The 16,992-nt window shown below is 37.9% G+C and overlaps 1 protein-coding gene across 1 annotated transcript in view; it reads left to right on the forward strand.

Annotated features, from left to right (window-relative positions):
* Window positions 1-16,992, forward strand: part of ola1 (Obg-like ATPase 1) — a 216,548-nt gene that overhangs the window by 18,894 nt on the left and 180,662 nt on the right. The window contains exon 3 of the mRNA XM_072579197.1: window positions 13,921-14,064. Coding sequence (XP_072435298.1) covers window positions 13,921-14,064 — 144 coding nt within the window. The remainder of the gene's footprint in view (window positions 1-13,920; window positions 14,065-16,992) is intronic.

Genomic DNA, 16,992 nt, shown 5'->3' on the forward strand with positions numbered 1-16,992 from the left:
TAGGTTCACGCTTTAGAAATAGTGTCCACAGTTGGTCAATTGCGTTATAGCAAAATCATGTTAATGAAATTCAAACTATAGCAGAACAAACTGTATAGCATTTAAGACCATAAGACATAGGAGTAGAAGTAAGGCCATTCGGCCCATCGAGTCCACTCCGCCATTTATTCATGGCTGATGGGCATTACAACTCCACTTACCCGCATTCTCCCCGTAGCCCTTAATTCCTTGTGACATCAAGAATTTATCAATCTCTGACTTGAAGACATTTTAGTGTCCCAGCCTCCACTGCACTCCGCGGCAATAAATTCCACAGGCCCACCACTCTCTGGTTGAAGAAATGTCTCCGCATTTCTGTTCAGAATTGACCCCCTCTAATTTTAAGGCTGTGCCCACGGGTCCTAGTCTCCTCGCCTAATGGAAACAATTTCCTAGCGTCCACCCTTTCCAAGCCATGTATTATCTTGTAAGTTTCTATTAGATCTCCCCTTAACCTTCTAAACTCCAATGAGTACAATCCCAGGATCCTCAGCTGTTCCTCGTATGTTAGACCTACCATTCCAGGGATCATCCGTGTGAATCTCCGCTGGACACGCTCCAGTGCCAGTATGTCCCTCCTGAGGTGTGGGGACCAAAACTGGACACAGTACTCCAAATGGGGCCTAACCAGAGCTTTATAAAGTCTCAGTAGCACAACGGTGCTTTTATATTCCAACCCTCTTGAGATAAATGACAACATAGCATTTGCTTTCTTAATCACGGATTCAATCTGCATGTTTACCTTTAGAGAATCCTCGACTAGCACTCCCAGATCCCTTTGTACTTTGGCTTTATGAATTTTCTCACCGTTTAGAAAGTAGTCCATGCTTGTATTCTTTTTTCCAAAGTGCAAGACCTCACATTTGCCTACATTGAACTTCATCAGCCATTTCCTGGACCACTGTCCCAAACTATCTAGATCCTTCTGCAGCCTGCCTGTCCATCTAACTTCATATCATCGGCAAACTTTGCTAGAATGCCCCCCAGTCCCTTCATCCAGATCATTAATATATAACGTGAACAGCTGCGGCCCCAACACTGAACCCTGCGGGACACCGCTTGTCACCGGCTGCTATTCTGAAAAAGAACCTTTTATCCCAACACTCTGCTTTCTGTCAGACAGCCAATCCTCAATCCATACCAGTCGCTCACCTCGAACACCATGGGCCCTCATCTTACTCAGCAGCCTCCTGTGTGGCACCTTATCAAAGGCCTTTTGTAAGTCTAGATGGACCACATCCACTGGGTTTCCTTGGTCTAACGTACTTGTCACCTCCTCAAAGAATTCTAACAGGTTTGTCAGGCATGACCTCCCCTTACTAAATCCATGTTGACTTGTTCTAATCCGACTCTGCTCTTCCAAGAATTTAGAAACCTCATCCTTAATGGTGGATTCTAGAATTTTACCAACAACCGAGGTTAGGCTAATTGGCCTATAATTTTCCATCTTTTGTCTTGATCCTTGAACAATGGGGTTACAACAGCGATCTTCCAATCATCTGGGACTTTCCCTGACTCCAGTGACTTTTGAAAGATCTCAACCAATGCCTCCGCTATTTCCTCAGTCACCTCCCTCAGAACTCTAGGATGTAGCCCATCGGGGCCAGGAGGTTTGTCAATTTTAAGACCTTTTTAGCTTTACTAGCACTATCTCTTTTGTAATGGCAACCATACTCAACTCAGCCCCCCGACTCACTGTAATTGTTAGGATATTACTTATGTCTTTCACTGTAAAGACTGACGCAAAGTCTTATTAAGTTCTCCAGCTATTTCCTTATCTCCCATCACTAGCCTTCCAGCATCAGTTTGAAGTGGCCCAGTGTCTACTTTTGCCTGTCGTTTGGTTCTTATGTATTGAAAGAAACTTTAGCTATCATTTCTAATATTACTGGCTAGCCTACCTTCATATTTGATCCTCTCCTTCCTTATATCTCTCTTTGTTATCCTCTGTTTATTTTTGTAGCCTTCCCAATCTTCTGATTTCCCACTGCTCTTGGCCACTTTATAGGATCTCTCTTTTTCTTTGATACATTTCCTGACTTCCTTTGTCAGCCATGGCTGTCTAATCCCTGCCTGGATAATCTTTGTTTTCTTGGGGATGATATATATTTTATGGGAATGAAATATATATCATGTCCTGCTTATGTCTTGGTACCTCTTTCTGTCTGACAGTGAAGTCCTCCTTTAGAGCATTGTATTAATATACACTACAGTGAATTTTCTCTGCTCCTGTTGTCCTCAGTCACTTGTTTTTAAAAAAAAATGGACTAGGACTGGTTGAGACTTGAAACAGTTCCTCTCAAAATTGAGAAAATTGGTAAAAATTATAGAAGGATTAATTCTGATTATCTCCTTTTATAGAATATTGTCACATCAAACATTGAAAAGCTTGCTCTGTACTCTGTTTCCAACCCCATAGGAACAGAATGTTTCTTGATTTTGTAATTAGTTTATTACCACAGTTGGGAATCATCATTTTAATTGTTCTTTTGCAGTTTCATGGTTAATTTCCTGTAAATAAACAGTATGCAAGCAATCTCTGTTACACCTTGATCTTTTCAGCTTTGGGCTGGAGAAGGGGTAGTGTGGCGGTGGTGTGGAGGGGTGATGATGGGATGTGTTTGTACTTCTCCAATCTTTTCATAACTAATTCCTAACCCTTGGTAATAACCAGTGAAAATGTACTGCTTTTTTCATTGCTTTTATATTCCTTTTTTAAGGGGAAACATAAAACTATATGTAATATTGCAACTGTGTAATGTTCTAATATTATATTTTGTTCTGTCTATGAGCACTTTACATCAGACAGATGTAGCTAACATTTTCAAGGAAGTGTATTGTGTTTGTGCATTCATCTCACACTTAAAACTGATGTGCTGTGTATAGATATCAAAAATGAATGAGAATAACTACAGATGTCGTGGTTGTTATTCTGATGCAAATCATTAGCCATATTTTCCAGGATGTGGTTGATAGGAACAATGTGGCATCTTGTAAGGGAAAACTCCATCATTGTTCATTACCATTTCACATCAGCAATGGGGAAGGCTTTTGCATTTTATGTGTCATTTCTTGACAACATCATTTCCAAAGTGCCATGGTCCTGACAGTGTTTTGACATTTACACACTTGGTTCTTCTGTTGTTGATGGGTCATATGGTACAATAGTTTACTGGTAAATGAATTGAGAGGTCAAAAGTTCATTTCATTTCCTAAACTGCCACAAAATTATGTGCGTTGATGCATGGATTTCTGATAATCTAGCTCTAGTGTTCTGCTTTTATTTTCAGTTGAAATGTGTGTAGAATATTATCCATCAGGTTTTAGTTAACATTTTAAGGTTTCCAATGTGGATAAGCCATGTGGGAACAATGCATTCCTTATACCTGGCCCTTTTTTAATCAGAATAAAATTGTCCATGATATGACAGGTGTGATAGCAGACAATCCATTACAGACTAAGTGGTTCCCATTAAAGAAAAGGTTGATTGTTAGTGTCCACTGCTAGCCCAATTTGACAGAGTTTTAAATACTTTTGGCTGCAGTATTTAAATAAGATATTTATGAATGAATTTTACTGTACTATCCCCTTTAGGGGCACATGTGGAATGAATTGAATTAATCATTAAAATGAGCAACATCTGAACTATTGGGGCCAAAAATAACTGATGTGGGTGTTGTAATTACTATGATTGCAGCAGATGAAATTACTTACATTAATCTTTTGAGTCTTAAGGGAGTATCTTTAGAATTGTTACATACTATAGTAAATGGTGCAATAGATGCAACACAGTATAAACTGACTGCAGAATGTGATCTTCAGTTCTAAATTCAAATACAGCCACATTTTCTGACATCTTTTGACATCATCATAAATTGTATTCATGAATATAATCATTGGTAATCAAAAACACATGGCCATAAAATTCCATTTTTTTCATATCTTAATTGTAGTTACAGTTGGAGGTATTTGTTTTTTGAGTCCTCCACCGACCTGTTGACAATTCTCCTCATGTCATCATTATACATTTGGAACATCATGGTGTACCTGGAAAGGAGTGAGTATGCACAGCTGCATTAGAAAGTAGTTATGCTCAATAAGTAGACTATTAACAAACCCCTTTGCATTGATTTGGAGGCAGTATTTAAATTGAGGAGTGGGTTTATTTATGAGTGGTTTTATAACATTGAAAAAATCCTTGTGGATTCTTCCTATCCAAATTATATTACTGAAATAATAGACGTAAAAGTGTTGCATAGAATGTATTTTAATAAGTTGAAGTGAACAGCTCTTTGCCATTAATATAAATGATTTGGAGGTGAATATGGGAAGCGTGATTAGTAAGTTTGCAGCTGACACCAACATAGGTGGTGTCATAATAATGAAGATGATTATCTCAGTACAACAGGACTGTGGTCAGATGAGCCAGTAGGCTGAGGAGTGGCAGATGGAGTTTAATTTAGATAAATATGAAGTGCTGCATCTTGTAAGGTAAGCTAGGGCAGGGCTTATACACTTAATAACAGGGTCTGGGTAGTGTTGCTGAGCAAGGAGACCTTGGGATGTAGGTGCATAGTTCCTTGAAAGTCTAGTTGCAGGTAGGCAGGATGTTAAAAAGGTGTTTGGCATTCTTGTCTTCGTTGGTGAGGGCATTGAGTAGTGGAGTTGAGACGTCATGTTGCAGCTATACAGGACATTGGTGAGGCCACTTTTAGAATACGGCATACAATTCTAGTCACCTTTCTATTGCAAGAATGTTGTTAAACTTGAGAGGGTTCAGAAAAGATTTACAAGGATGTTGCTGGGACTGGAGAGTTTGAGTTATAGAGAGAGGCTGAATATTCTGGAGCTTTTTTTCCCTGGAGTGTCAGAGGTTGAGTGGTGACCTTTTAGAGGTTTATAAAATCATGAGGGGCATGAATAGTATGAATAGCCAAGGTCTTTTTCCTTGGGTGAGGGAGTCCACAACTAGAGGGCATGGGTTTAAGGTGAGGGGGGAAAAGATTTAAAAAGAAACTGAGGGTAACTTTTTCATGCAGCGGATGGTCCATGTGTGGAATGAACTGCCAGAGGAAATAATGGAGGCTGGTACAGTTACAATATTTTAAAGACATCTGGATGGATATATGAATAGGAAGTGTTTAGAGGGATATGGGACAAGGTCACATTGGGATGTCTAGTTGATGTGGATGAATTGGATTGAAGGGTCTCTTTCTGTACTGTATGAATATAACTCTTTCTTAAACCAGTATATATTTAAAAATTTATACTGAGAAATAGTGATCTTAATGTGGTTTTCAGTGCTCCATGATGCAAACTTCTCTCTTAAGATAGTTAGCCCACTGTGCACCACAAGTGTGCCAGTGACACTCCACTCTCATCTCCACTCATTCATGAGGCTCGGTTTGCTTGGTGAATGCTTCCACTTTTTATTTTTGAGTACTCTTGGAAAATCTCTGAGGAATCCCAGATCCCTGTTTGAGAATTGCTGTAACATTTCCTGTTGTTTTTAATTGTCCCTTGATATGTCATAACGCAAAGAAAGAGGAAAAGACATGTTTTCTAATAATTTTTGATATAAACTGGTATATCTTATGATATTCTTGTTATGTTGCCAAATGTTTTAGGCTTCTTATTTTCTCTGTTTTATGATCAAATTACACACTTTTTAGCATATTGGTTCAGAGATGAATATTGGAACAAATTTGCCCTCTTGGCAGACTAAAGTAATGTAAAATTTGATGTTGTGTAAGCTAGATTCAAAGTAAAACTCTCTTCACTTGTATCAATGTGAAAAAATGTATTCTATGCGAGGGATTGTGCCAGTTGCATTTTGTGAACTAGTGGAAAATTATTTGACTTTTTCTCACTTTCATCATCACTTCCTCTGTAAGCTTTTACTTTAGTCTGAAGAAGTAAAATTAATTGATTCTATTCACTTTTTGTTTATCATAAGATGCTATTGAGTTGTCAGAAACTAGTGACATGCCTTGATAGGAGACAAACAATAACCTTCACCTGGGTTTAAAACTAAATAGAAGTCTTAATGTTTACCTTTCTCTTACTATTTGATGGTTTGTATCTGATTTTAAAAAACTAACCAAATGGTATTAAAAATGTCCCTAATGTGAGATGAAAATAGTGTTGATTGAAAATAGTCAATTGCTAACATGTCGTAAACAATAATTTGTTTCAAAGTTTTGAGAGTGTCAACTATTGTGAGCCTGATTTGTTGTGTCTATACTAGGAAATTCATGGAATTATGCATGTTTTAAAATATTTTAATCTGTTCCTGAGTTCTACGCTATTTCCTATGTGTTGAATGATAAGGCATAATTAACCACTTGTACAATGCACCAGCACAAACATATGCCATCTTAACGTGCACCTTTGAAAATGGAGTTTAAGAATGCCAGTTTCTCCCATCCCTTGTTTACAAAACTCAAATGGGAAAGTGAAAATTTAGAAATGGGAGCCTATAGGTCATTGTAGAAATTGGTAAATTTACCATTAATTTCTTGTGGATCAAATACATATTCTAATTTTCTAATTTGAACAAACTTTTGGAGATTTATAAATTGGAATAAATTTGAGTAAGTCATTCTCATTATTCTGATTCTGTGTTTTGTTCAGTGTCTCCTATACTTTGCTGAATGTCTTCCTCCTCAGTTTGCATGGTTTTTATCTGCTTAATATCTCTGCTTACCTGTGCTTTTCTTCATGCTGAGTATTTGTTTACTGCAGAAAATAAACACATTTTGTCTTAGTTTTTAAATTTTGAATTCATCAGGGCATTTCCCAAAGGGAAAGCCAATGTTTATGCCACAAGAGAATGCTTCTTGGTTGTGAAGTGGTCTCTGGTAGAATCATTGTCATAGAGAATGAACCAGTTTGTTGATTGACAATTAACTATCAGATTTTGTTTAACTTTTTAAGCCAAGCACATTGACTCTGTTTGATCAGGGTGTAAAAAGACTGATCAGAACATTTCTTCCTGTGTATCGCAGAAATTTGTTAACAGCTTTAAGGCAGTCGTTCTTGAAAGCTACCTTGTCTACCTGGGATTACAGTAATCCATCTCAAGAGTTTGAACAATAGATTTCACTCTACTGCTATGTAATTGTAAGAGGAGTGGTGCTGACTATTAACAGGATGGTGCTATCAAGTCAGCAAAAGCTTCTGCCCATCACACAACTGAGTAATGTGCTATGTGAATTTATTTCAGTGTTGGTCTGAACCCACATATGTAGGCTATTTGTTGAAAGCACTGGTAGATTGTATCAAGGGGTATGTGCCTTCGGTTGTTCATAACATGCAAGGCATTGACTATGCCCAACTAGCCTGTGTTTGCAAATCGTGCACACAGTGCCCACCATTGGATGCAATTCAGCAATTGAATATTGTTTGCTGGATAATCCTGAATGTGTGAGGAATTAGACTGGTAGCCAATTCAGGAATTGGAACATGCAGTGTGGCGCACTTGTCTGGGCTGAAAGCAATATAATATTGCGTTGGACGCTCTTTCTTTATAGACAGAAAGAATGTGTACACACTGTTTCATCTTAGCAAAACAGGGGACAGCCAGTAGCTTTTTAATTTCTCTTGGCAATATGTCATCCCACCTGGTTTAAAATAATGAGAGTCTGCCTGTTAACTATCAATTAGAATGAATTGTTGCATTCTCCATGCAAAGACTTTAACAATCAAAGTTCACTTGCCAACCAATCAGCACTTTCCTGTAATGTGTTGAACTTTTTCCTTGAATTGATGCTCATCGAACCATAGAGATGTAGAGCACGGAAACAGATCCTTCGGTCCAACATGTCCATGCCGACCGTTTCTAAATTGATCAATTCCCATTCACCAGCATTTGGCCAATATAGCTCTAAACTTTTCCTATTTATGTATCCACATAAATGTTGTATTTGTACCAGCATCCACCGTCTCCTCTGGCAGCTTATTCCATACACGCACCACCCTCTGTGTGGAAAATGTTACGTCTCACCTTAAACCTATGCCCTCTAGTTTTGGACTCCCTATCCTGAGGAAAAGACCTTGACTACTCAGCCTAACCATGCCCCTCATGATTTTATTAACCTCGATAAAGTCACCCCTCAGACTCTGATGCTGTAGGGAAAGTAGCCCAGCCTATTCAGCCTCTCCCTATAGCTCAAACCCTGCAATATTGGCAACATCCTTGTAAATCTTTTCTGAATCTTTTCAGTTTTCACAACATCCTTCGTATAGGAGGAAGACCAGAGCTGAATGCAGCGTTCCAAAAGTAGCCTAATTAATATCCTATATAGCTGCAACATGACCTCCCAACTCCTGTTTTCAATGTAAACCAGTAAAGGCAAGTAAACCAATTCTTGTTAAATGTCCTGATGAATGTAAGTCTGAAAGCTTTGAAAACATGTTGTTTTATAGCAGTATTCAAGTTCTGTACTTACAAATGACTACTTGAGTAGCGAATTGCAAATAGATTCAGTTCTGGAGTTCATTCGCAATTTGATTTGTATGTAAGTAGGAACACAATGCTGGACGGTGTAATGCAGCTGTTATAAAGTACAGGATATGTTCATTCATCGAGTCTTCAAAATTACACCCCTGTGAGGGATTGCGTCTGTAAGTCTGAGCTCTCATACTGCGAAGGTTTAGAAATTAGGAACCCCTTTATCGTCCCATTCACCTCTCACTCAAAGAAAGATGCTCAGAGCCACTGTATAGTTTTACCTTCTTCATCTTTATTGCAGGCCCTGGAAGGAGAGAGAACAATCGCCCATGTCCACAGAGGCATGAGTTCACGGTCTTATCTAGAACAGTAGTTTCTCAATGAACTATATAGTCATTTTATAGGGAGGAGCATCCAGATAAGGCAACAAACATATTCATTGGGTGACTGTTACAATCAACGAGTATCAATAGCAGAGGCCAAGCCCCTTACTGTTATACAATGAATGTTCTTAACCTTGTTAACTGGATTCATCCAATGGTTACTTTTCACCTTGTTAGCTGACCTTGTATACTCAATGCTTCCAATATTGTTAAATGGTTGTACATAATGAATGCTTTTCCACCTTGTTAACCCATTACTCTTGCCTCCAGTACCCCCACCATTAACTGTAAGTGCTTACCTGATCGGAGTCATGCTCAGCTGAACTTCTTGTTTCACAAAATTCAGAACGTAACTCTTTCCTTGCCTGCTTATACCCTTACACATTCTCACCTTGTGCTACTTATTCCTTGCCAGCCGCTCTACTATGCTGGACTTGGATCACTTCACTCACTGTCTACCAAGGTAAATTCTGTGCTGAGTTCTGTTCAACATTCCCTTCCCTTTGTCTTTGGAAGAGATCTCTCAATAGAAAAATCACAGATATGCTCTGGATGCTTTATGTAACATGTTAAGCTGCATCATAGGGATATCCTTTATCTCAAATAATAACTGAAGTGGATAAAAAACATGAACCTGCAGTAGAATGTTGAAATTTAAATGCTTTGTTGATTTCTCTAAGACTATGTATATAGAGGATTGCTTCCATAAAGTGCCAAGAATTTACACTATTTTCATAGAATTTATTTTTTCCACAATTTTGTCACAGCTAGGTACGTCTTTGAATGGAACATATTTCTCCTTTTACACCCAATGTAATTTAATTATTTCAGTTTAGCAACAGTCCAACAGTGCCTTGCAACATTCAACAAATGAGACAATGTAGCAAAGAAACTGGAGGCTATTGGCTCTCTTGGAAGTCTCATTACGAGGAAAAACGGAGAAACTTGGATTCTTCCATTTATAAAGAAGTGATCATTTTCTACAAGTGCTGAAGTATAGAAGTAGCAGTTTGTTTTTAGATATGTGATTCTTTAAAAAAATGACTAAGTTTTTTAAATTACTGAAATACAATTTTAAGATAAATGTGTGGATGGTTCCATACATTGATCAGTGCATGCTCTGATAGAGCAGTGGAAGAGGATATTCAAGAGTAATTTAAAAATGAATTTGATAAGCTGAATAGACACACTTATCTCTCATTAGACTGCAGTCTTGAAATTAGCAAACTGATAAGGGCTGTAAGTTCAAGATTATGAAATGCAAGTTTACAAAAACATCCTGGAGGCTATTCTGTTATCTTAGATAATGCCACAAAAGTATACTTTATCAGTTCAAAGTAAATTAGACAAACATGGAAAGGAAGTGCAAACTTCAGTGTATGTCACCAAGACTGGCTTGGTAACATTAGAAGGGTCATATTAACCAGACTGGGTCTGTGGTGAGAGATCCAGTAAGAGTGAAAAACCTACTCCCCCTCGCCAGTCTAACTGTTCAAATGCATCTGTCCATGATAGTATCAATATGAATGAAGCCCACAGAGTCTTTCTGGAGATGAAGCTGTTTTGTTATACTGAGTGCTTTATTGATTGAATCTCTCGGTGGCATCACCTTGGGCAGAAAAGGAGTGGCAGAGTATCTTTCTCCTTTTTAAAATCCTTCACCTCCCTGTTGACCTTTGCATTTCTTCAGAGGGTGTGTTTTAAATGTTTTTTAATGTTGTAATTTTACTGATCAGACAAAAAAAACTTTTTGCTAAGTTTAAATATAAAGGAAAGATGATTTGTTTATTCACACAGCACCAGAATTACAAATGCAATGCAACACTAACTCCCATAAACACATTTGTGTGAGCACATGCAAACTAGTAGATCAGCCTTGGTTCAATGAACAGTGTGTGAGTGTGCATCAGATGTTTGTAACACAGGACGGTGTGTGCTGAACAGTGAAACCTGGATGCTATAGACAGAACTAAGCAATTTCAAACAGATCAGATCAAATCTCTGCAATCCTGCCAAATTCATTTGTCAACAGACAACAGTTAACCTAACTGGAGGAGGAGACTTCACATACACCTGTATTCTTAATGAGTGGGGAGCTAAGCCCATCAGTGAAAATGAAGAGGCTTAATTATTTGCTAACCATCTTCAGCTAGATGTACCCATTAGCTGATTTAATCTTCTCCCTTCTGAGGTCCCCAGCATCATTGATGCCTGAATTCAGCTAATTTGATCACTCCATGATTTAAAGAAATAGCTGAATGCACAGGTCATATGCCTTTGTATCATCCAGTCAAAAGACTGAAGACTTGTGCACCAGAACTAACGACATCCTAACCCAAGCTGTCACAGCACAGCCACAATACTGAGATTGATCTGACATTGTGGGAGACTTCCACATTTTTTTTTGTTGGTCTACAAAAACGGACCATAAGATGTAGAAGCAGAAATAGGCCATTCGGTTCAGCAAGTTTGCTTTGCCTGTTATGGCTGTCCTGATCATGCTGCATTCCTGTCTTTTGCTCTAAACCCTTGAATCCCTTACAGATGAAAGGTCTCTCTGTCTCTCAGCCTTGAATATACTGAATGACCCAGATAGACTACTCTGCTTATTTCTGTTTTAAAAGGGGAACCTCTTACTTTGAGATGATGCCATCTAGTCCTAACTTCTGCCACAATGGAAAGAACTTCTCTGCATTTACCCTGTGAAGTGCCTTCAAAATCTTGTTTGTTTCAACAAGATCTCCTCCTGTTCTCTTAAACACTTATTACGACCCCAACCTACTCAACCTCTCATTAGAAAATCCCTCCATACCCAGAATTAACTTGGTAATCCAGACAAAGTTAATCTGGTTTATTATCGCAAACATCAGCAACGTGTTGGAAAATATTATCAACCCCCAATTAGTATGAATCTGATGTTCAATGCAGAGTTTCTGTTGCACCAGGACAATTGAGATAAGTTTTTGCCCAAAGGTGGGGGAAGAAAAGGTTGCATTTCAGTTGGGACGCATGAAGGAATGCCCCTGACATTTAGGCAGCAATTGAATACGCCATAGCAAATTTGAAATCCATGGGAAAACTGTCCCCAAGTGGAGTCAGATCTCATCAGGATTATTGGAGGTCAGTTATTTGAGACCCAGGACATTGCTGTCCTTCATCCTAGATTCCTAGGTCCATCTTCAGCTCCTTCATAAATGACCTCCCCTCCATTACAGGTTGGGTGGATGTTGATAATTGCTGTGATATGAAGGTGCCAGTGTTGGACTGGGGTGGACAAAGTTACAATCTCTCAACACCAGGTTGCAGTGTTCAGTCCCATTTGCAACTCCTTCATGCCTAAATGGACAACATTCAGATTTGGCAAGTGAGGTTTGTTACCCAACTGCACGCCGCGATCATCTGCAAAAGAGAATGAAACCATTGCCTCATGAGATTGCCATCATCATCAGCACCCTGGTCATTACCATTGACCTGAAACTTCACCAAGCCAGCATTATAAACATTGCAACTACAAGAGCAAGTTAGAGGCAAGGAATGTCTAGTGAGTAACTTGACTCCTAATTTTCCTTATGTCTGTCCACCATTCAAGGTGCAAGTCAGAAGTGCAGTTGAATAGTCAGCACTTGTCTTAGTGTTAATTTATACAACACTTTGCATTCGTCATCTATGGCAAAGCAGCCAGCTTCATTCATATTGTTCACTACCTCCATTAATAGCCCGCAGTAAAGTAGTACGTGTGCCATCGACAAAGTGCACTGTTGGACTTGCCTAAGTCTCTTTGAGTAGCACCTTTCAAACCAGTATGCTCTACCATCAAAATTGAGGGTTGTTAAGATATTGTGATGCTTCCATTTCAAGTATCTCTCCAAGTCTCATACCATCCTGACTTGAAATTATGTTGCTGTTTTGTCATTGCTAAGTCAATATCCTTAAATTCTGTCATAACAGTCTTGTGAGTATACCTTCAGTGCTGGTTCTGCAGCTATTTAAGAAAGTTCCTCAAGGGAAATTAGAGATAGGCATTCCATGAACAAACAAGTAGACCTCCTACCTCTTGTGTTGCAAATGCTATGATCTTTTTGAATGTCCTCACATAAATAATCCTCATGGTTTCTATGATTGCTTGAAAACTTAAACCAAATTCTTAGGGTTAGCTTTCATATTTGTGGCCTGGACTGGTTGTTACAGAATCTACCCAGTTTCATCCTTTTGTTTTTGTTGTTAATGCATTGAAAATTTAGGTACCTCCTGCAGATTATCCCTGTTTCCCTTGTGCTTGTGTTTGCCCTCTACTTCACTCCATACTTTTTAACTGTAAATTAATAGTTCCATTCATAGGATGACTGAATTTGGGGATAAAATTGATTATTGCTTTGGTATAGTACTTTTTAATGCTAGGGTTTAGACATATTATTGGATCAGTGTTGAGGATTTTGTTTTATGCTTCTGACTAGCACTAGACCATCCAGGGAAGTGCTCAGCACTGACATTAAGGGCAGAAAATAAAAAAAACACAGAGGGCATTGATTTAAAGTAAATGACAAAAGAACCAAAGGTGACATGATTATAAAACCTTTTTACACAGCATGTAGTTAGGCTGTGGAATGCATTGCTTGAGAGCGTGGAGGACGGATTCTGTGATGGCTTTCAAAATGGAATCAGATTATCTGAGGAGAAAAAAAATTTATGGCTGTGGGAAATGGGCAGAGGAATGGGACTAGTAATGTTGCTTTTGCAGAAAACTAGCAATGATGTGACAGACCAAATGATCTCATTTTGCTTAAAATAAATCTCTGTTCTCCTCAAATCTCTGCAAATACTTAATTCAGCTTATTATTTTTTGTAATGCTTCAATGCCCCAAACTAGTGCTCTGTTTTTCATGACTGTGACCTGTTCAATATTGCCTAAATATGTCATGTAAAGTTATAGTCCCTTGTCTTTATATATTAGACTTTGCTGTATGTTGGGCAAAATACTATTGTTTCATTGTATCTTTTCTCAGAAATGCTGGTCTTTTAACTATTTTTTTTTTCTTTGTGAAACAGGAAATCTACATTTTTTAACGTTCTAACAAAAAGTCAGGCAGCTGCAGAAAACTTTCCCTTCTGTACCATTGATCCCAATGAAAGCAGAGTGCCAGTTCCAGATGAGCGGTTTGACTTTCTCTGCAAGTACCACAAACCTGCCAGGTATATTGATGTATTTTAATTACACTGTTTTAAATAGGAAGTAGATTTTAGAAAATTGAAGCATTTTTGATTAAAATTTATCATAATCTTAAGAACTATTAACAAGATAAAATAAATTTAACTTTTCTGTGGACATTGAATGGTGAAAATGTTTCAGATTTTATTTTGTTTAACTTTTGAAGTAACTTCCGTAACTGCTGACATTTTATTTGCTTTAGACACTTTGGGATGCCCTGAGTTTAAGAAAGATGCTATAAAATCACAAGTCAAAAATTTGTGCACTGTTTTATAAATTCTTTGGTTGTTTGCAACTTCCAGTTGTTTTGATAGAAAGTTTGAACATTTGAACGCTGATTTGTAAATTGATGTCGGTTTTATCAGCAGTGCTCATTCAGCTATGGCAATTGTTTGCATGATAATTTTAATATAATGCCTGCACCCATTCAATTTCTCAACTCCTGTCCTTCCTCTATTTTTTGTTTTAGATTCTACCCATTCAATATCAATCGTCTCCATATTTCTTCACAAAACTCCTTCTAATGTTTTTTCTCCCCTAAAATCAGTAAAAAGCCATGCTAATTCTGTAATTTCTTCACTTTTTCAGCAACCTCATCATTATCGTTGTCATTACTTTTTAAAATCAGATTTATTTCACTAACCTACGCTGGCTATATTTGCTATATCTACTGTAGGAGCACTCTGGATTGTAGCAGCTATAAAGGATGATTATTGAAGGGTATGTGAAAAGATCATGTTGGTACAATAGGAATCAACCTTGAGTTTAGCTAAGTTGAACTTGCCACACTGAAAAAATAGTTGGCATGTCTTCATTTCCTAAGTTTAGCATTAACAAAAACAGTTATTCATTTAATATTGGGGTGGAATCTTATCAGTGATCTCCATCTCAAAGCACCCTGTAGTCAATGAATGATTTATGAAATATACTTTTGAAACATAGAACAATAACAACTAATTTGTTCACAATGGTTGAAGATGTTTTGTTTCTTTGTAGAGTTCAGTAGCCAATTTTGACTTTTTAGTTAATAAGTATTCTGGCCTTTCTGAAGAATTTCATCTGGTTCATTAACCACTAACCACATGATGAATTGGGAACATAGATGTGGAAAACCACCTTTATGATAAGTTTTTTAAAAAAAATTGGTAAACACATGTGATTTCAATGTTTGTATTTATATAATTTGAATTTTGTTCTCAGATTTTGGGTGTTGGTGCTAGGGAATGAAAATTGACAGTTGATGTAGTCTGAGGCAACTGTCTCATGAGAGAGAGCACAAGAAAAATGAATACTGGTGAGTTTAACTAGAAGGCAACTGCCCCTCCGGCAAGGGGTGATGTTGAGAGGGGTCTTCATGAGGACTTCATCCAGTATGGGAATTGAACCCATATTGTTGGTATCACTTTGTGCCACAGATGAGCTGTTCAGCTAATAGAACTAAGTGTCTTATGATTACTCTGCCTTGTGTTGACAGTGTGCCCTGGGCTATATTAGAATACTTTCTACTGTACCAATGTGACAATTTTCCCTGTTGGTCTCATCCCTCAGAGTTTGGAGATTAGTGTCACATTAGGCTGGTATTATGTTTCATTTGTAAGTATGTTGGCAGTGTCTTTTTGGTACTTCACTCCTTTGGAACTTGCTATGTGATCACCTTCGGTTAAACATTTCCCTCCCTACTGAACCAAAAATTCTGTCTTTCGCTACTAAAGATCCTCTGGCTCAAATAGTTGGTCATTTGAGTCTAGGTTATGAGTTCAAATTTACCAATGTAGAATAAATTTCTCAACTCCTGTCCTTCCTCTATTTTTTTGTTTTAATTGCATGCTCACATTTGACTTCGTGACTCCTGGATTCCTCTGCGATCAGAAGTAGGCTTTTGTAAAAGACTTCGCTAATAAGACTTGGCTGCTGCAAATTCTGTTACTTGCAGTTTCAAGTTTTAATAAACCTATTTGAGCTGACACCCCAATTCTCCACTAGGTGCTATTTCTCCAATTTATTTTAATGCTTAGAGTAATAATTTACTTTGTACTGAATCAAAGTATATTTTTCATTGAGTTCTGGACTTTTCTAGTGACCTTCAACATCAACACATTCTACAGGTACAATTCTCTGATGAATAGCCTCTTTTCTAGTACTTGGCCTTCTCTTACCTTCTCAATTTTCTGCTCCTCTGTAGAGCAGTTTTCACTCACTTCTAAGCTAGATGATCTGTTTTTATTGAATCTCTTGCTGCTGCATTGTTGCCAGATGATCCTTGGAGGCTTATGGAGAGCAAATGCCAGTATTGCTCGGAAGTAACTATTTTGTCTTTGAGTGTGAAAGGTTTGCAGGCTTAAGTTCCATTTCAGAAACTATTGTTTGAAATTTTTAATTGGGGCTTCTGGTGTCTGTTGAGAGGGTGCAGACATTTCATAAATACTGCTTTAAAGATCATTGAAATTATTTTTAATATCTCTCCTAATATTAATCTCATTTAATATAACTAAAATATTATCTGGTTGTTTATTTAATTTCTGATTTTATAATCGGTAGATTGTGTCTTTGGAATCTTTTTCCTTCAAGCACTTTGCCTTATTTCACTTCTCCTCTGTCTCTTCTAAAATCTTAATTCTCTACCTTCTCTCAAGCTCCATTTCAAGGTCTTTGGCGATATCCTCGCCCTTTTTCTTTCCCACCTATGTAATGAGCCGTTTCATCTCTGTAATTTAAAGCCCATCTCAAATTATCTTGCTGTCTGTACTTTGAATTCACTTCTCTCCTTCTGTATAAACTTCCCAACCCATTTAACAGCCATCACCTTGACCATCTCATCTCATCACACTGTGATAAGAACCACAGCCAAAGTAATTTCTGCTCACCTGCATCTACTCAGTCTCCCTTCACTGTTAGACCCTGGCTTTTGCTCA

Source organism: Chiloscyllium punctatum, chromosome 10 (genome assembly GCF_047496795.1).
Source record: "Chiloscyllium punctatum isolate Juve2018m chromosome 10, sChiPun1.3, whole genome shotgun sequence".
In the NCBI taxonomy this organism is placed as follows: Eukaryota; Metazoa; Chordata; class Chondrichthyes; order Orectolobiformes; family Hemiscylliidae; genus Chiloscyllium; species Chiloscyllium punctatum.